Source organism: Cyprinus carpio, chromosome A5, assembly GCF_018340385.1.
Source record: "Cyprinus carpio isolate SPL01 chromosome A5, ASM1834038v1, whole genome shotgun sequence".
NCBI classification, from domain to species: Eukaryota; Metazoa; Chordata; class Actinopteri; order Cypriniformes; family Cyprinidae; genus Cyprinus; species Cyprinus carpio.
This window is the reverse complement of record NC_056576.1, coordinates 15,733,973-15,754,641: the sequence shown is the minus strand read 5'-3', so window position 1 is coordinate 15,754,641 and position 20,669 is coordinate 15,733,973. Positions and strand designations below refer to the sequence as shown.

Below are 20,669 nucleotides of genomic sequence, written 5' to 3'. Positions count from 1 at the left end.
ATAATACTACGCATTGCAAGGGATTAATGTTCCCATAGCTCCTTACTTATGAGAGGACTAAAGCAAATTTTGCTCAAGAACATTATTAGATTGCATTTATCATTATTGCTTCACTGTGATGATCCACTTTGAGTTATTGGACTAACAGGCACAGAGAGAGGTAAACTTTGAGCTCCTCCCTTAATTCCTCTCCTGAAGACCCTAACCTCAGAAGAGCTGCGTTCCAGCATGTTGTCTGTTCATAGCGAGGTGTACGAACAACCAGACGCAACTTGAGCATCATTATATATGAGATTTTAGCAATATGCAATTTGTTTTTTTAAACTTCAACATTTTCCCGGTGGATTTGAGCAAGGGCACATCTGTTGATTTTGTGAAAGTTAAGTTTACTTAAAACTGAAATTTCATCAGTACTTACATCGATTCGTGAGAGTATTGCTCATCATGTGGAAACTGCTGGCCTGTGTTCTCATGGCCTCTGTGTTGCAGGCGCGTGATCTACGGACGAGACAAACTATATGCCCAAATGTGTGCGACCTGTCCCGCTGCTCATCTGCTCTTGAGTCTTGTTATTTCGGCGTGGTGAAGGATAGATGTGACTGTTGCACGGTGTGTGCTGCGCGAGAGGGGGAGTATTGTGGCGAGCGCGGACATGCAGTTTGCGGTCAGGGGATGACCTGTGAATATAGCACCAGTGCGATCGGCACGTGCGTGTGCGACGCCCGCGATCCAGTGTGCGGTAGCGATGGGAGAACATATCCCAGTATCTGTCGACTGAAAGCTGAGAACAGACGGGCTGAGATGAGCGGCATACCTGCTGTCATTTTCATCCAGAGAGGCCCCTGCGAGACTGGTGAGGGGAAAAAAAACTAAAGAAAAATACTGTTTGTTTTGGTGTTAATTACACCTGGACAACTTGACCGAAGTTAATCACAATCTGAACGGTGTAGGGTTCTTCTTCTTCTTCTTCTTCTTCTTCTTCTTGCAGAACAACACATAGCCTACACATAACGTATTGTCGAAACTTTTTGAAAATAATTTTGATTTAAAAAAGCAATTGCAAATGCTATTACCTAGCAATAAAATACGATTTAAAATTTAACCAATGATACAGGTGCTGTAAATTATTTTTACAGTTTTAAAATATTTAAGATATTTTACAATATTACTTTTATAATACTTTTAATGTAAAATATTGTTTAAATGTGTGTTTACAAGTGAAAAACTACGAATCGTCTAAGAATGTATGGGGAGTGGTCTTTGTCATTATTTGTTATTGATCACTGTATTAATCAAAAGGACATAATCATGTATTTCAGTGAATTCTGTTATGCAGTGGCCTATTGTCATGTTGGCATTATAGTGTTAATTGTCCTTTCCCTAATCAAAATATTTGAAACAAACAAAAAAATGTATCATTTGCTCATAAATTTACTGTGGTCTCAGTTTCTATTTTCCATTCTGATAAAATTCTTTTTATTTAACAAAAGCCAGTGCTTTCCATCCTGATGAAATATTTTTAAGCTGTAACTTTCAAATCCTCACAACACAGGAATATGATTTTTTTTTTTTTTTTTTTATTGCTGCATTGCAAGAATGACCCATTTAAAAAACAGATTTTTGCATATTTCTTATATTTCGCATATCTCATGTCTAGCACAGATGTCAATGAAATACTATAGCTACTTCTGCAATACTGAGAAAGCGAAAATCAAAAAAGTCATTCAAGGGGCATATCGTTTCAGATAGAGTGAGTACATACAGCTTGACGTTACAGCTTCATGCAAAATTCAACCAAATCCCCCCATAAAAAAGTAAGAAGAGGCATTTATGTGATAATAGATTTATGACTCAAGCCACAAACCTCTGCAGTAAAAGAGATGATTTCAAATCTATTTCAATGTCAACAGGGGCGGTTCTAGTGGGTGGCCGGGGGGGCCAGTGCCCCCCGTCAACAAGCTTGGCCCCCCCTTTGCCCCCCCAGGCGAATTTTAAAATTGTGCCCCCTAAAAGCACAAGTGGCCCCTGTCTGGCCGCCCCAGTTACTTTGGTCTAGAACCGACCCTGAATGTCAAGGGAACTTTGATAGCATTCATTTCAGCACATGTCAGTGCTGGCATTCAGCAATTTTGCATATTGCAGAGGAAAAAGCAGAGGAGTTGCCAATCTTGGAGCACCTTTTGAGCATCAGTATTGTCATAGCATGTTGGTTTTGTAAATAATCTGAAACCATGGAATGATATTGCTATAGCTACCAAAAGTGTTACCATATTAGTACAGAGATTATTATTGACATTTTTAAATGCATTCGTTTTAATTGTTCCATAATACTTGTGGGGTGATTTCCACCGCTTCTACATGTTAGCACTAATGTAAGTCATCAAATTGTGTTCTTTTCTCATTCTCATAGCTTGAGATGTGATTTGACAAACAAATGTTTGTATCAAATGGTCCCCTTACAGTGTTAGTACAAATAGCCTGGCACTGAGAAACTATTTGTATTGTTTTATATAAATGAAGGTGCTAGCGGCATTGATCAATGTGTGAGTTCTACACAATCCCACAATCCCCAGAATCATTCCAGGATGAGAAACAGTGAGGGATTTTTTATACTTCAGAGAAGACAAGAAAGTATTATGTAAATTATTAAGTTGGTATATATTAAAGCCAACTTTTTAAAGAGATAGTTCACCATCCTGCTATCATTTACTCACCCTCATTCCTCACGTCATCCAAACCCTTAACTTTCATTCTTCCATGGAAAGTCTCTGAACTTCTAGACAGTAAATAGTAAATATACTGTCAAGCTTCATAAAGGAATTCACTGAATTCAAAGTCTTCAGAAGTCATTATATGATAGCTGTAAAGGATGAAGCTTACATTTTAAGTTATTCACTAAAAATTGTGCCTTGAAAATATTGGCTGACAGCCATGGACACGTTTCAGTTTCATTGTATGGAAAAGAGCAACTTTGACTGTACAGAAAATATCTCCTTTTACCTTACACAGAAGAAAGAACATATTATGAGTTTTCAAAAGACAATAGTAAATCATTTTATTTACATTAAGTTATAATATATATTATGCAGCTCTGAACTATTGATTAAATTTTTTTTTAAATGTTTGAAAAATTTACAATAAGAAACATACTTTAAATATAAACACACATATATTCAGGTGAAACCCGTTTTATGCATACAAATGTTCTCTGGCCTCTGGCCAAGAGGTTCAGATTTATTTTGTTTTGACAGTTATGCCTCGGGATATATGATCCATCTATGAAATCCATGTGGCATGTTCTGTCAGGTATGCCTTGCCAAATTCAGGGGTCCCCAAAGGGCTGGAAAACACAATGTCACAAGCAATTCATCTCTGCAATTCATCTCTGCAATTCATCTCTGAAAGTGGACTCAGTATGAAAAAATAGTCAAGAGAATAATGATTTTGTCAAGTGGTAACTTGCTGTTAACAAGTGATAACATGGATTACGTAACCTTTATCTGTTCCTTTGTATCCACGTTCAGTACAAGTTTGCATATACGTAGCATCAGCGGATTCTGTGCTGGTTTCTTTGGCAGAAAAGTACGAGACGAGATGATTTAAAAGATGTTTCAATTTATTAGGACAGGTTTTTATTGTGCTGCATCTGTTGTTTATTGTCATGATTTCTCATTTCTTACTATAGAAATATTATTGGGTTTACCTGTTGTGGTTCACCCCAGTGAAACTTGTACATGTAATGTCGGGACCCTGACTTTCTCTCAGAGGAGCACAGCAGCTGTCAACTGCCACAGACTTGGAGATAAGCATGTTACATCAATTTAAGCAAGTTCCCCCTCAGTGCCTTCAGGTAACAAGGTGAAGGAAGGAGCTCCACAGGGCTGTTTGCTTTGCTCATAGCTTGTGCCCACATGGTACTATTGTTGATGTTCAACATGTTGAAGAGCAACTTTGTGGCACTGATAATGCATTTTAGATTTTAGTCTTGCAGAGGAGCTCTGTTTTATGCAGATGTTTTTGGCTTGGGCTCTATTTAAAACCAGGCAAGTATTACTTTCTAATGTAAACTGTGCCGCTTTTGTCTGTTCTCTTTGTTCTGACAGGCTCTCGAAATCCAAACAGCATGCGCTACAAATTTAACTTCATAGCAGATGTGGTGGATAAGATTGCCCCTGCAGTGGTCCATCTAGAACTGTTTACAAGGTAAGGACAGATGGTGCTGGTTGTTTAGATGCTGAGCAGAGAGTGACATGCTGGTTATAATGCTTGGTATTCTTAGTTGGTGCATAATGAACTCTCCATATGTGATTCAATTATGACAATATAATTGTTTTTGCTTGCTTGTTTAGACAGAGGTTCAAAAATGAGAGTAGAAGAAGTATATAAACACTGCTATTTGGATAACTGTTATTGCATTTTGCATAAATTAAACATTAGTATATAATTATGTGAGAAAATATACATAGTGTCAACACCACTAAACATTTACAATAAACAGTTGTTATGTTTAAAATGATGTTATACACTCAAAGGTTTGGGGTCTGTAAGATTTTGAAATGTTTTTGAAAGGTGTCTCTTATGCTCACCAAGGCTGCATTTGTTTGATCAAAAATACAGTAAAACAGTAATATTGTAAAAAATATAGTTAAAACTGTTTTCAATTTTAATTATTGTAATTTATTCATGTGATGGGGCAAAACTGAATTTTCAACAGCCGCTACTCCAGTATTGTGTGTCACTTCTACAAATCTAATAATCTAATTTGGTGCTTAAGAAACATTTGTTATTATTATGTATGTGTTATTAAAATAGTTATGCTGTTTAATTTTTTTGTGGAATCTTTGATGAACTCTTACTTACTCCCAACTTTTGAACAACAGTTTATTTAAAAATATTTTGTGGTATTTTAATACAGACAAGAATTTGGAATTTGCTGCAAAAAAATGTTCAAAACCTAGAAATCTCTCAACAAACTAATTTTTTCTCATACACTCATACACCAAAGGACTATTCCCCCGATGTTTCCTTCCAGACTTCCATCTTCCAACCAAGACATCCCCGTGTCCAGTGGTTCAGGGTTTATAGTGTCAGAGGATGGGTGGATCGTCACCAATGCGCATGTATTGTCCAATAAGCAACATATCAAAGTGGAGCTGAAAAATGGCATGTTCTACGATGCCACAATCAAAGATGTGGATCAAAAATTAGACATTGCTCTTATTAAGATCGACTCAGAGGTAAGTAGGCCAAGATGTCCAAAATCTGGTCAGGTGACATGGATAAATGACTTAACCAATGGCAAAAACTAGCCTCCAGAGATCTTAAGTGGTTAAAATAACTTTTGTTGCTTTGTAAAAATGTTGTCTTTGCATTCTATGACTCGGGTCCACTAGTTTATTATCAGCGACTAGCATCACAGCTGCTGGAAGTTAATTAATCTTGGGGAGGCAGTCCAGCAGATGTTTCTGGAGTCAGCAAGGGCTTGTGCCACCAAAAATTAGATTTTGCTTCTTGACATGGTTAATTAATTTTCTGATTTTCTCAGGAGAAAATTTGTCTCAGTCTTACAAATTCCAACTTTCCACCTATTTTCGCTGTGCGCTTGTGACCATGCAAGATAACATGTGTTTGCCACTGAAACCTGCCTTTGTAAACAGGACCAGCAGAGGACCCTGAAATATCTCCTGACAGAAATACAAAACGGTCCAAACAGTATAAAAAAGTCCTTTCAGACTGATTTAGAACCATCTAACTCTTAAAACCTTCTGTAAAGCCAAGCTTTGATCAGCAACATAGAGCTTTCTCTACCAACACCAATAATGTCTCGCCATAACCCAGACCATAGCAACAGCATGTAGCACAATGATTGGTAATCACTTTAATTCAGTCCCAGACTGTGTATGGCTGCCTGTGGTTTAAGAAAGAAGTAGAAATTGGGGGAAAAGTGCTGGGGAGGCAGATGGCAATCTGTTATTTTGCAGTGCTCAGGCCCCCAGTAGTAGCCTGCAGAGTCAAGGTTGGGACAGAGTGTAAAGGCATCCTGCTCAGGAATCCCTGGTAATCAAGCCTGGTGCATCAGCCTGAAGTCATAAAAATGCACCCCAAAGAGCGCAGGCAGGCAGGGGCAGGGGCAGGCTCAAGCCCAGACTGGCTGCTGGCTTCAAACATTTCAAGAAAACTATTACTCTTCTAAAAAGGTGACAGAACATATAGTGATGCTGTGGCTGTATCGTTTTAAGTCGGATATCGCGGTGAGTTGTTTGTGGAAAAACATGTCAATAAAATCATAAATAGGTCTATATTGTTAAATATATGGAGTTTATATACTATTATAGTATATTAATATTTTTAATTAATTTTTATTTTTATATTAGTAATTTTGTTTTGTGCTTTTGTCATTTTCTATTTAACTTTTAGTATTTTATTTCAGTTACTAAAAATGTTTAATATTATATGATATTTTAATTATTTTAGTTAACAATAACTGGCTTAAATAAATCTGAAGAAAATTCTGTCAAAAGTCAGCAGATTGTTTGAAACGGTTTCCTCAAAAGATTTTATGACAGCCACCATTTAAATTATTATGTCTGGACATGGGTTTGTAGTCGAAACATTAATTATATGATTAGCCTATTTTTTCATTTGTGCACAAAACTATTTTTATTGGTCAAAACAACTTAAAAAGCAGGTCACATTTGTATACAAAAATCAGCAAGCTGGCAAAATATGTTTTACAGGAACTAATGAAAAACATTATCTCTCGCTCTCTCTCTCTCTTATACAGACTCCCCTGCCTGTGCTTTTACTTGGTCGTTCTTCAGACCTGAGGCCAGGAGAGTTTGTAGTAGCCGTGGGAAGCCCGTTTTCCCTTCAAAACACAGTGACCACTGGTATCATCAGCACTACCCACCGAGGAGGTCATGAACTTGGCCTGCAGAACTCTGATATGGATTATATCCAAACAGATGCCATTATAAATGTAGACATTCTAAATATAGACACTATTATCAAAATAGAAAGTTTAGCTTTGTGTGTCCATGTACATGAATAGGATGTCAATGTTTTCTTTCACAGTATGGAAACTCAGGAGGACCTCTTGTAAACTTGGTAAGAACCATTTAATCTCCTGTCTCTCATTTGGCATTAAATATATGCAACTTTTAAAATCTAAGTGAAAGATATAACACCAACATGTCAGAAAAAATAAAATAAAAAAATAAATAGAATCATTGAGTTGGAAAAAGGATCACCTAAAAATGACTTGTAAACTCAATCAGGTGTAGCTAATCACCTTCTCAATAGCACACAAAGCCATTTGACTTTCAGCTGTGATCAGCTGTGGTCATTTTGATTAGCTCAGCATGAAAGGAGCTTTTCTGGAGAATTTCAGGCCTTGGTAGTGCACCTAACGTAAACAATCAACTATGGGTGGCAAGACACTGTCAAAAGTTCTCTGGGATAAAGTTGTGGACAGGCACAAGTCAGGAGATGGTTACAAAAAAAAATTCAAAGGCTTTATCAATGCCTAGAAGCACAGTGAAGTCTATTATTAAGAAGCAGAAGGTATTTGGTACAACACAGACCCTCCCTGGATCAAGACGTCGCTCCAAACTGGATGAAAGAGCAGGAGGAAACTGGTCAGAGAGGCAACCAAGAGGCCTACAGCAAATCTGAAGCAGTAGCAGGAATTTATGACAGAGTAGTCATTGTGTGCATGTGACAACAATATCACAAATTCTCCACAAATGTGGCTTGTATGGGAGGGTTACAGGGTTAAACAATATGTCTGGCAGAAGTCCAATACAGTTCACAATCCAAATAACAGCATTCCTACAGTAAAGCATGGAGGTGATAATATATTGTTATGGGGTGTTTCTCTGCAGCAGGGACTGAAGCACTTGTCAGAAGAGAAGGAGACCTGGATGGGGCAAAATACCGTCAAATTCTTGAGGAAAATCTTCTGTCCTCTGCCAGAAAGTTGTCAATGGGAAGAAGGTTGAACTTTCAACATGACAATGACCAAAGGACACAGCAAACCTGAGCACACAGTGGTTGAATGAGAAAAAGGCGAATGTTCTTGCATGGCCTAGTCTGAGCCCAGACTTAAACCCCATTGAAAATCTGTGGAATGACTTGAAGACTGCAGTCCTCAACCGGTCACTATCAAATTTAACTGAACTTGAGCAGTTCTGCAAAGAGTGGGCAAATATTGCAAAGTCTAGATGTGCAAAGTTAGTATAGATGTATCCCAACAGACTAAAGGCTGTAATTAAAGCAAAAGGTGGTTCAACAAAATACTGACACAACCGAGTGATCCTTTTTCCAACTCAGTGATTCTGTTTTTTTATTTTATTTTTTCTGACATGTTGGTGTTATATCTTTTACTTTGATGTTATAAGTTGCACTGAGTAAATACAGCTGGATAAAACAAAAACTGTGTCCATCTTCATATCAGGCTGCAAAGCAACAAAATATGATTATTTTAAAGGGGGTGATTCTTTTCTATATTCACTGTAATTCTCACTCTCAGCTGCTTCTGGTTTGTTTATCTCTATTTGTTTCTAGAAATGTCCCCCAAGGTTATAACTCTTGTTTTTATTTGTGCAACATTCAGTTTTGGGTATTCATGGTTCCTTACTGTGCAGTGTCTACTGTTTCTATGTCTGCTTCCATCTGGAAATTTAGTATACCCTGGACAAATTACCTGTAGTGATTTATATTATTCTATTGATCTTTGTAAAGGAAAACACAACATGTGTCCTTGAAGAAGCCTCAGGCTCAAGCATGCATCTGGCTTTGCAAAAAAAAAAAATATATTTCCATTTATAGTGCACAATGGAAGCTTGAAAATATGTACCAAAATATATATACAGTGCGTATATATATATATATATATATATATATATATATATATATATATATATATATATATATATATCATATATAGATATAGATATAGATATATTTATATATATTCCCTATTACTATTTTTTTTTTTTTTTTTTTTTTTTTGGTCTTGTATTACGTTATTGTTTTTTATTGGAAGATTTCCTTTTAGTTGTTTAGTTAGGTAGATATGTTGGTGTGCAAGTATTGAATTGTGGTTGCTGTTGTAACAATATAATTTCCTGTGAAGGATTAATAAAGTATTTAACAATAATTACATAAGTAAACCCAGTGAGCACTGTGACCACCATCCCCTAAAGTAGCCCTAAAGTAGCCATTAATTCATTACAGTGCATTTCAATATTATGCCCCCTGTTTGCTGTTTCGGATGGGGATGTCATTGGCATAAACACGCTGAAGGTTACGCCAGGAATATCATTTGCCATTCCCTCGGACCGCATACGGCAGTTCCTTGCAGACTCCTATGACAGACAAAGAAAAGGTTTGCAAATTTCTTATGAGCTGCTTAGTTGTTTTTATCTTGATTAAATTAACTTTTTTCTTACATTTTTAGGAAGAATGCAGACTAAAAAAAGATATATAGGAGTGCGAATGCTTCAACTTTCAGCTGTGTAAGTTAGGTTTTTTTTTTCAAAATATGTTTTTATGAAGATATGAAGATATATTTATATTGTTTTTTTTATTATTATTATCATGTTTGTATCATTAGTTTGATTAGGGAGCTCAAGGAGAAGGAGAGCAACTTCCCAGATGTGAGCTCAGGGGTGTATGTGTATGAGGTTATTCCAGGGACAGCTGCCTTCAGGTAAAGGCATTTGCCTACACCTCCTCTTACTCCTCCCGTTTAACCCCAACCACCTCTTTCTTCATGCATCTAAGCCCAGAGGCCCCTTTCATACCATCATAACCTTTAGTCAGATCAAGACATATATCCTCAACTTATACCACAAGGGCTTTTACATATTTGCCAAAGAACACATTTTTCCTTTAGCACCTCTGTCCTATGATCACATTCCTCCTAAGGTATTTTGTTTTTCTGTAAGTGTCTGGCATTAGAAATATAAAGGGATAGTTCACCCAAAAATGAAAATTGTCATTTACTCACCCTCATGTCATTCCAAACCTATATGCAGGGCTCGAATTGAGGGGAGATGGCATCCCCCTGGTGGAAAAAAATGACAAAAAGCATCCCCCTAACCATCCTCTTTAGATTAATAATGTTGTGTATAATGTAAAATTTATCTTGCAAATTTAAAGTTAAAATTCTTTACTATAGTTCTATAGTACTATAATCAGCTAACTAATTAATGGTGATTGGTCAATCAGAACTCGGTAATGTTACTGTAACAAGCTGCGCACATGCTGAAGTAAGTTTCCGTCATTTTTCATGCCAAATGGTTCAAGAGCAACTTTTGAAGTTATTTAAAAAGAAGACAACATAAGGTATGATTTTTGCTTGATTAGAATTTAAAGGGGTCATATGATGCTGCTAAAAGAACAAAAAAGCGAGGTGTGTTGTGACTGGCCAGCTATCTCGTGCGTTGTGATTGGCTGAATGCCTCAAGTGTGTGATGGAAATGTTACGCCTCTTATTATTGTGATGCCTTGTCCGGCCGGAGCGACGAGACATAAACATAAAACCCATTATAAACGTCATCCTCATTATGTGACCTATGATGATTTCTAATCGTACTTTTGGAAGGCTCAGCAAACTAATGTCTATGGTCTATGCAAATTGTTTCGCGACGAGACATAAACAACTATGCCAGTTTCAACTTGAGTTCAACATGAGACAGGTCAGCATAGTCGTGTCTTCTTTGGAAACCAATGCAGAACATGATTTCTGTCATTTTCTTGCAAATCTTCAAAGACAAAGGTTCCTCAACGGCTTGCCGCAGAACATTTATCAACGAAGCGAGTACACACCACGGCCTTTGAGTGAGCGGAGGCCAGATGACCTAGAGTGAGCCGTGCCGGTTGAGTGATGCTTGTGAGGAACGGTATCGCTTCAGGCAGATTCTACGAAGGAGAGTACCTTGGGCTTGCAGCAACCCTGACGGCAGGGAACAGATGTGTGAACATAACTGTTCGCTTCGTCTGATTTCGGTCTACTTTGGGAAGGACTACTGCGCAAAGTGGGTGTTTCAGGATCCACAGGTGCAAAACTGACGGCCTTGAGAGGCCAGATCCAGAGTGCAAAGATTGATCCAGCAGGCAGATCACTCCAGGGGGGAGGAAGCGGATATCGTCTCCGCTTTGGAAAGCCAAAAATCCAAGTAGTTGCTCACAGATCAGCTCAGTGAAACACACAGCTTCTTTTAAGACCCAACAAAGAGGCAGCAGCACAACAGCGTCTACTGCAACGAGAATAAAAGGTACGCCTTCTTTCTTTGCATGAACATCTGGACAGCGTTATGCAAATCTTCCCACATACTGACGTAGAGATGTGGGGGCGTGTTAGAACGAGCCGTTTCGGGGGGCGTGGACGAGTGTTAACTTTCATAAAGAATATCTGGATTTGAGACTTTAGTCTTTGCAACTGCACAGATCTACTTTATTCACCAAGAGCTTGTAAAGCTCCAAAGAGAAAGGAAAAATTTAAATTGCATCATATGACCCCTAGACATTCCCCTGACATAATGTCATTGTGCTGTATGTGTGACTGTGAGGGACTGAGAGACGATAGGAGAGCTGAGGAGTGTCACTGACTTTGCAAAAAAACAAACAAAAACACATCTTGAGAGTCCAGAAGCATTTCACTGCGCGATGAATCCCATTAGAATGCAGTTAGAATGCCCTTATAATTCAAGCAATGAAAGAAAAAATACCCATGTATGAGTTTTTATATTCATTGCACAAGAAATGTACTTTTCTGAATATCAGCACATAAATATGCTAATAATTTTATACAACGGTGTAGAGCAACACTGTGTTTCATTCCTTGAATTAATCTGTTTTTTGTTTTTGTTGTTGTTTCATCTAGTTGAATCAGCCGTTTTGAACAAATCGTTTGATTTGAATGATTCAATAAATCATTTATTAAAACAGGGATTTGCTGCCACCTGCGGGCATTTTTATTGTCATCTTTATTTATCCATGACGGTCCTAAACCAGCCAAGGTGCCAAACACATTCAGCAAACCACCACCACCACCCCCCCCCCCCCCCCCCCCATATAGCAACAGGACACCAACCACACCAAACCCCCTTAACAATTCTAACAATTACACAACTTCCTATATGACTTACTTTCTTTTTTGAAACAGAAGAATGTTGATAACCAAAACAGTTGGTAGCCAAATAGGTTCCACTGACTTCCATTGTATGCACCAGAATTTTTTGGTCACCGACATTCTTTACATAATGACAGAATTTTTGGGTGAACTCATTTTAAGTGGATAAGTTTGATTCAGCTGTTGTCTTCAAGTGCACTGTCCACTTGAACAAACTACAGATAATTAAAGCAAAACACTCTCTATTGCTTTCTTATTTTTGACAAATAAATGGGCCAGTTTAGATCCAAAGCCTGATCAGTTAGCTGCTGCAGTTAACACTGACAATACAAGCTGTACTGTGTAGAATAATGAAGAGTAACACAAACATTTCACATATTGCACTTTGTTTTGCACTTTGTAGCGCTGGCTTGCTCAACCAAGATGTGATAATCAGCATTAATGGACAATCAGTGCATTCTACAGAGGACGTGAGTCAGGCTGTGCAGTCAGACAAAGTTCTGTCTTTGGTGGTGCGACGTGCTAATGAAGAAATCACACTAACAGTGGTTCCTTATGAAGTGGACTGAATCTTGCTAGTTTTTATCTACATACCTCCAAACAATATATTATCCACAAATGTGCATTATTTGAAAAGGGCATTATATTAATAGCGTACAGTATCATGAAATGTCAAGGCCAAGTGATGCGTTATGATATGAATACAAAAGTCTTTTATTTTTAAGATTTATTGTTCTTCTGTATATATTATCCTGATTGAGTGTAATGTCAGTTTTACATTGCCAAATATCATTAGATACTCATATACACTACTGTTTAAAATTTAAATTTAAAATAACTGTTTTGCATGTAAATATTCCTGAGATGGCAAAACTGAATTTTCAGCAGTCATTACTCCAGTCTTTAGTATCATGTGATCCTTCAGAAATCATTCTAATATGCTGATTTGCTGCTCAAAAACAATCTTTGTGTTTTGAGTGAAAGAGACTTGTAGTGCATGTAAACACTGAAGCCAATTATCTGTCAGGCTGTAATCCATCACATGGTCAACATACACACCGTGTGCACTTACTTCCTGCTGCTTTCAAATATAAAATCCTTTTCACTGCCATGTACCAGTCAAACAAGTCTTTGCCACTACACATCACAAAAAAAAAACTGAATAACAAGCAAATGTTGTTTTAAAGCAATGCATTTGGATGTGTTGCAACATATCCCAAAGTGGTTAGATTTTCAGCAGATCAACAGTTCATCAGTAAATAAATCATAAAACACATGCAAGCCATGGAACATGAAAGAGACCATTTTTACAGTTTTTCAACCAATTGTGTTTTGAATGGTGTTTGATAAAAGCCAGGGGAATTCTGCCTAGGGATGCATGTTTACTAGTGTTTATTATTGTATGTATTTTTAATTGCAAGCTGTTTCATAACATCTGTCTGTTGACAGCTCTTTGTAGGTATTCAGTCTACAACGAGATCTGTATAATCTCTGCAGCTGGTTTGACAGCAATCCGGCCCTGAAAACTAAAACTTGATTTGATTTTAAACATCATTTTGTAATTGGGAGCATGTTCAGAAAGACTATACAACAGTAAAGGAGAAAAGATGGAAAAGTGTACTCCATTTAGAAAATATCAAACTTATTTGATGACTTGATGTTGTTTGTTTAATAAAGATTACACTCAGATCATCATAAAAATTTATATCAATTAAGAGTTCTACTCTTTGAAGATGACATTTATTTACAACACTGCTTCACATAAACACTTTACAAAAGAGAACAGTATTTTACAAATAATAATGGCAAATAAGGCCCATTGTAAGCCCACATGCATACAGTGTATTAAATATAACTTGTGAGCATGAGAAAGGTGAATCAGATACAGCCACTTTAAATCAGTAGAAAGTGCACCAGTTGCTGCTGTCGCTGGGGGTCAGGCCTCCTGTTATCAGGAGAATGAGGTCCACAAACCACCAGATGCCAAGACCACCCAGGGTAAGCAGCTTTCCCACCGCAGTCCCAGTGTGTCCGAGACAGAACCGATCAACGCCGAAACATCCCAGGAAAAATGAGTACAGTAGGGTGGTGATGAAGTAGTGTCCTGTGTATCTTAATAAATCACAAAGGAAAACATTGCCAATGCCTTAATAGGCTGTATAGCTTAAAAAAAGCAAAGAATTACACTAATATGCATAAGCCATGTAAGTACTGAACACACTGTCCACAGTTAATAATGGGAAAAGTTCCAAAGTATATGACGCAGCTCTATTTACTGAAGGCCAGTCTTGAGATTATACAGTATTATGTACATGTAGACTCTCAGTGAATGGGAGCCACAGTACTTCACTGCCCTCTTGTGGTAATGAAATTAAAAATGATGTAAGCTCATGCTAGTGATGTTTTGTTAGTAACGCAACTTAATGTGCAAATAGCCTCTGCCTAAGTATATATAATAAATTATTTATTATATATTTCAAATTGTGGGAACCATATATTATATAGTGTTTCGCTTACTTAATGCATGGTTCATTGCCTCTGAGAAACTCCCGTGGTCCAGCGCACTCTATGCCATCCAGTGCCGTGCATAACACCTTGGTATGGTTCACATCTTTGTACACTTGACCGCCAAACTACGAGAAAATGTAAGTTGCAAGTTTTTAGTTTCGCTACACCTATAAACACCTGTTGGGAAGGCTTTGAGACGCAAGTTATTGGTGCAACATAATCTTTCCAATTAAAATGTACTTGCCTTGACGCATCCATAGCCCAGTTCCTGAAAGGCAGAGAAATTTCCTCCGTGATCGACTGGATCTTGACAAAATATGAATTCCTCTGGTCTAAAAGAATCAAGCGCAATAATTATCATCATGATATAACTATATCAGTGTGCACTGAACTGTGTGTCGTCGTTGTTGTTTACACAAAACAGGCCGCGTGCTTTATAAAGATGAGACGTTTACTTACAGATACAGACAGAGGACGACAGGTGATGGAGGGCTGTACTCATACTGCTCCGTGTGATTTGATATTTCAGCAGGTAACGTTGTAACATTCCTCGTCACATTTTCTTCTGGCTGATTGAACACAACTGTTTTGCTGGTCGTTACTCTGTTCCCGGGTGCCTCGGTTGAGTTTTGCGAGTGAATCCCTTCTAGACACTGTAAAAGCAGCACTGTGAATAGTAGCAAGAACTGTCCTCCTAATAAAATGTAGTTGACTGAAATCTCCGGCATGATTTCTGGACAGCAGTTAAGCTGAACGGCTAAACAGTCTTTCAGCGAACGAACGCGACAGCAGCTGAGTTACCTAGCGGGAATTTTTCCAGTTGCATGTGCTAATGCCATTCGACATGTTACTGGCAGTTTTATTTCATAATATGCATGTTATGTTCCGTGTCGCAGCCGCGAATGTATCATATTATTCTGCTACCAGTAAACACAAGCTAAAACTGATCTGTACAATGACAACATAAAGCGGCGCGTTGTGATGACGCTTGTGTGTAGCGTTACGTCATTTCATTTTTATTTTCAGTGTTATTTAACTCAAGACATAAATTGACATACTATAAATAACTAGTATTTTCCTGCTACAATTATTAAACATTTATGGGATTAAAGTTCGCTATCAATTGTGTTGCAGATGTAGCCCATTAACGGGATAATTCATTTGAGATCAATTTACCAGACTCAAGGTAGCCTACTTGATACTAACATTACGTTCTAGATAGTTTTGTGGATTTCGGTGTGTGTGTGTGTGTGTGTGTGTGTGTGTGTGTGTCTCTCTGTGTACCTGTGTGTGTGTGTGTGTGTGTGTGTGTGTGTGTGTGTGTGTGTGTGTGTGTGTGTGTGTGTGGCAATTTTTAAATACTTTTAAGCCCCCTACCCTGAGTAAACCTTTTTAGCCCAGCAGATCTGGTTCCATCACACGGTCATGGGTGACCTCTTGTGGTGAAATGATCATTTTGCCCGCATGAAAAAAGTTAGAAGTTTGTAAATGTTCTTAAACGTCAAATACAGGTAGGCTACTTAATGTAAAATATATATTATTTATTATAAACTTTTTTTGGTTTGAAAAAAAGTCTAGGCTTAACTTTTAATTAATCGTCAGGAAAAATAGACCATGAGAAGTAGACTGAAACGATATGATAGGACTGTTAGATATTGCTTATAGCCTAAAATATGCTTAAGTGAGATGTATAGTAGTCATATGACTACATTCAATGGTTAAAATAAAAAGGAGAAAAACACAGAAAAATGGTATGAAATTTATTTAATGGTTGCTCTGCAACTTCATGTAGCTATTTAACACATTTTTCACACTTTTACACAGCAGATAAAGACTAAAGAATAAATATATTAATTTTAAATCCAGATCTTCAGTTGATACATACCATAGACTTTAGATATACCATAATGCACATCATTACAGCTGAATTTGTTGTTGCTCCTGAACAGACATCTCTAGAGATCCCGACACAGTATGTTTTGACCCTCATTAGAATTTGATTTAAACTCAGTTGATCCAGTAGTTGTAATACCAGCATGCTCATTTGGTACAAATACTGAGGTTTGTGGCATTTTTCGGCCATGCACCCACATTGGCACAGGGTAAGGTCTGCATCTGGACTGGTAGCTAACGTTGAAAACAGGGGGGCCTTGAACCTGATATGATACAGCAGAAGAGGTGGCAGCAGATGTGGTCATGTGACTCTGTGGATATGATAATACATTTCCATGCGCTGAGACAAGCACACCCTGAAAAAATCAGATAAAGTCACTATTATTGTTATTTTTTTATTATTATTTTTTTATAAAAAAAATACATGCAAATTAAAGGCAATAAAACAACATATTTTGTTTAACATGTTTTATGTCTTTTTATATTTTTAAACACTATTGCGTTTTTGTAATTATTTTACAATAAATAATTGTATTTTTAGTAATATTCAACCAAATAGGCTTACATCATGAATTGTCCACCTACCTGAGAGGTTGTTCTGTACTGTTCAAAATCAGCCATGCCAATAAGTCTTTGTTGTGAGGATGAAACTGAAGTGGTGTAACCTTGACCCTCCCCTTCATTTGACCTTCTAGATAACCAAGGACCAGTTGCTTCAGATGCCAAAAACGGAAGTGTCCCAACATAATTAAACGGGCATAAATTTGACAAGACATGTGGTGGCACACACAGAGAATGAATTAGGCCTGGATTGGGGATGTAATAGTGCCGAGTGAGCGAACCCTTCTGAGAAACATCATCTGCAAACTTGTGTTGTTCAGCATGTTTTTCATCCAAGGTTAAATGTTCAGAACCCTCTTCACCATGCTTTTCTTTGCTGATGACCCTTATGTTCCTTTCTCCTTGTATCTCCTCTTTTGAATCGTCCTTGGACTCTTGCACTGTTGTTGAGATTTCTGTGGAATTTTGCTCATCTTGAGAAACTGAATGCTTTCTATCTTCATTGCTCTCCTTCTCATCTCCATATCCATCAATGTCACTCTCGTTTGTATCTGTAGAATAAATATCTCATAAATGTGTGTTAGGAATAGCAACAATAATATTAATAATAAATGAGATGACAAAAGCATATTCATAAATAATAATAATAATATCATAAGTATAAAAAATATATACATAAGTATAAAATTGTTTACAATAATCAACAGTTTGACCTATATTATAAATTATTGTACAGTCTAAGAATATATTTATTAGAAATCCCAACTCAACACCTGTTGAAGTTGATGTAACGACATTCGTTTCTTGAATTAGAGGATTTGATGAACTTTGGTCGAAAGACGAGTCGTCTGTGACCACATTGGCTTTTTTCAGTGCCACATCACACCTCTGATGGAACATCTGTTTCCTAATTATCGAAAAATACAAATGTCAGTGGATATTAATCTGATTCTTTTCAGACACTACTGTTCAAAAGACTGCATTAAAAATCTGAGATCTAATTTAAAATCTAATTTAAACCTGGAAATAAAGAAAGTTTTTTTTTTTTTACATAAAATAGCATGATATAAATAAATTAAAAAAAAGAAGGATTTTGCACTAATCACTAATAATAAGTAAATTTGTGATATAATCATGTAAACTTATTTTTTTTCCAAAGGTCAGATTTGCTAAGTACAATGAGCTCTTTGAATCATTATCAAGTCATGCTGGAGAAAATGATCATCAGGTTTTACACAAATTTGTGTCCATGCAGCTTGAGTAGGCCTACTGCTGTCATTAAAGCAAAAGGGGACAGACTCAGAAATTAATATTGTTTAGTTCAACTTTAAAAAAAAAATCCAAAACAGAAAATATAAACAGTACTGATAAATTTTTTATGCATTTTAGAAGTGGAGTTTTAAACAGGACTTAGGACAGGCATAAATCTGAAAGAAAGAAATACCTTTTCTCTCGTCTCCCATTTCCGGTATCTCGGAATCCTTTGGCAAATGGGTTATTATCGATTTTCAGCTGAGTTATCTGTAAAGGTATGGTTATACCACATGTCTTAAGTGTTGTGGAAATTTCACAGCTTTATTAACCTTTAAAACCTTTGAATCTGTCACCTTTTCGTTTTGGTATGCCGTCACAGCGATAAATTCTGTCTCAGGAAACACGTAGGTTTTGAACGTGCTGTAAGGAAGTTTGAGGATGTCGTTGGCTCGAACGATATGAAACCTCGGCTGATATTTGTGCATAGAGTTTAATATGGTCTGCAAAACAAAATCACATCATTTTGCATAATCATTTCATTCTTCTTTTTTTTTCAAACAATAACTTAAAAATAACATTTATGTTCAAATTTCACAAAAATACTTTCAAATCTTTTCACATAGAATTAAATTAAAATCTTTAAGCTGATCGCTACAGGCAACTTGTTGAATGTTGCATAGCGCTCATAAGCTCTTGGTGACAGTAAGACAATTATTTTGAGAAGAAAATTACAATAAACGTCATCCATAAATTATGAATCGCATTAAATACTCACAAATCCATGTTTGTCAGATATATTGTTCGTCAGTTTGAGCTTATGAAAGGTCACAGATTTGGACATCCATTGCTCCCCGGTAGCAGGACTGTCTGGGTGGATGTACATTCGTTTGGGCATTTCTGGATCGGCCTTTCCAGCCACCATCCAGCGAGAGTTGTAAAACTTATATCTGTAGTCATCGGCTGCGACTATATCCATCAGCAGGATGTACCTCGCCTTCCTGTCCAAGCCGCTGCAGCACACTTTGAATGCTGGAAACATTCGCCTCAAAGAAGCAAAACACGGTTCACTTGTTTACAAGAGTTCAAGTCAAAAGACTTGGGAGAAATAAACAGCATGAGGCTTATGCAGTCAATGCCCATTTTCGCAATTAATATTAAAAAAAAAAATGTAGTTTGTTTTTAAACACTCCACGCAGAGACGTGTTAAATCACCTTCTTACCTTCCAGACTTTGTTATGACCATCTCCGTGCCGCTTCTGTGAAACTGCCCCCACAGTTCCTTGCCTTCCAGGTGAACCACGGGGTCATCCTCAGGTGCCAGTCCGGGGTCCCTCGTCTCTACAGAGAGGTGCGCGGGAGACGCGGCTTCTTTGAGTGCCAGACGAATCGAGTTATGGAGCACGTTCGCAAACTGCTGTTTCCCGTATCCAATAGGAAAAAACTGGGACTGCTGTCCAAGCATCGAACTAACAGTGAGGTCAGTGGGACTGGCCGGTATTAAGTGATTATACGCCATTCTCTCCACTTGCGCTGTTTGTGGGGTTATTTTATAACGTCATCATCAGTAGGCTAATGACTTCATCCTCACAATGTAGGTAACAACTCATCTCTGACGTCTTCAGAATTCACTCTTTATGTGGAATCATGCTAGCTTCAGTGTCAGAAGTTGTAGATAGTTTGTCAAAATGCATCTTGCGTTTTTGAGTGAATCATCCATTCCATTGCTTTCATGTCTTTGTCCTGTTGAGTGAAGAACCCAACTGTAGAGACCGTAAAGTTGTTTTATAGGGGTCTCGTGCGCACAGATGATGAACCCTGGGGACCTGATCTCAAGCAGCATGATGGTTGTTGTCGGGACGGCTCAGTCAGGGGGGCCAGGCTCCCACATTTGTCAGGGGTTTCTTATGGAGCACGGCTCCGTGGACACATCCAACACCAGTTGGCCTTTCGTGGCCGGTGGATTATACGTAACTTGCGCGTGGTAAATCGTATTTATAAAGAGGTATCAACTGCAAATTCAAAGTGATTTGAAGTTGTAGATATTTGGAGCATTCATTTTGTGAATAAAGCAGATCGGAGCTCGTCTAAATATAAGGTTGTGAAGCAAAAATACAATTACACAGATTCATTTCCAATTGTGTGTAAGCAAATCAATACAATTACACATATGAGCATTCAGATTTTGTATAGTCTATCGGAGCTCAAAATGCTTATATATATATATATATGCGTATATAATATATATAGTAGCTAAATTCTGACATCTAAACGAAAATGCCCTTGTCATAAACAATATAACTGAATAAAATAACTA

At 37.4% G+C, this 20,669-nt stretch overlaps 3 protein-coding genes across 5 annotated transcripts; 1 reads left to right on the top strand and 2 right to left on the bottom strand.

Annotated features, from left to right (window-relative positions):
• The first annotated feature begins 230 nt into the window (after positions 1–230).
• LOC109085122 (serine protease HTRA1-like) lies at positions 231–13,708 on the top strand. 3 transcript variants are annotated; one of them, XM_042755147.1, is made up of 9 exons: positions 231–853; positions 4,104–4,203; positions 5,033–5,237; positions 6,785–6,979; positions 7,075–7,106; positions 9,273–9,388; positions 9,461–9,518; positions 9,617–9,712; positions 12,543–13,708. In XM_042755147.1, exons 1-9 carry the CDS (start codon positions 445–447, stop codon positions 12,706–12,708), a joined length of 1,377 nt encoding a protein of 458 aa, XP_042611081.1. In that variant the 5' UTR covers positions 231–444; the 3' UTR covers positions 12,709–13,708. The 3 variants fall into 3 exon arrangements, with proteins under 3 accessions (XP_042611081.1, XP_042611077.1, XP_042611088.1); XM_042755143.1 differs by having other exon boundaries at positions 5,006–5,237; XM_042755154.1 differs by lacking the exon at positions 12,543–13,708 and having other exon boundaries at positions 5,006–5,237; positions 9,617–10,020.
• A 152-nt stretch (positions 13,709–13,860) lies between these two features.
• Positions 13,861–15,661, bottom strand: LOC109080116 (TM2 domain-containing protein 2). Its single transcript, XM_042755161.1, has 4 exons — positions 15,107–15,661; positions 14,892–14,979; positions 14,657–14,772; positions 13,861–14,251 (listed from the first exon to the last, which is right to left on the bottom strand). Exons 1-4 carry the CDS (start codon positions 15,373–15,375, stop codon positions 14,038–14,040), a joined length of 687 nt encoding a protein of 228 aa, XP_042611095.1. The 5' UTR covers positions 15,376–15,661; the 3' UTR covers positions 13,861–14,037.
• A 742-nt stretch (positions 15,662–16,403) lies between these two features.
• LOC109080111 (T-box transcription factor TBX3-like) lies at positions 16,404–20,206 on the bottom strand. The gene is made up of 7 exons (XM_042755133.1): positions 19,576–20,206; positions 19,131–19,398; positions 18,709–18,855; positions 18,546–18,622; positions 17,875–18,008; positions 17,126–17,652; positions 16,404–16,896 (listed from the first exon to the last, which is right to left on the bottom strand). The coding sequence occupies exons 1-7, from the start codon at positions 19,869–19,871 to the stop codon at positions 16,603–16,605; spliced, it is 1,743 nt and encodes a 580-aa protein (XP_042611067.1). The 5' UTR covers positions 19,872–20,206; the 3' UTR covers positions 16,404–16,602.
• Between the last annotated feature and the right edge of the window lie 463 nt (positions 20,207–20,669).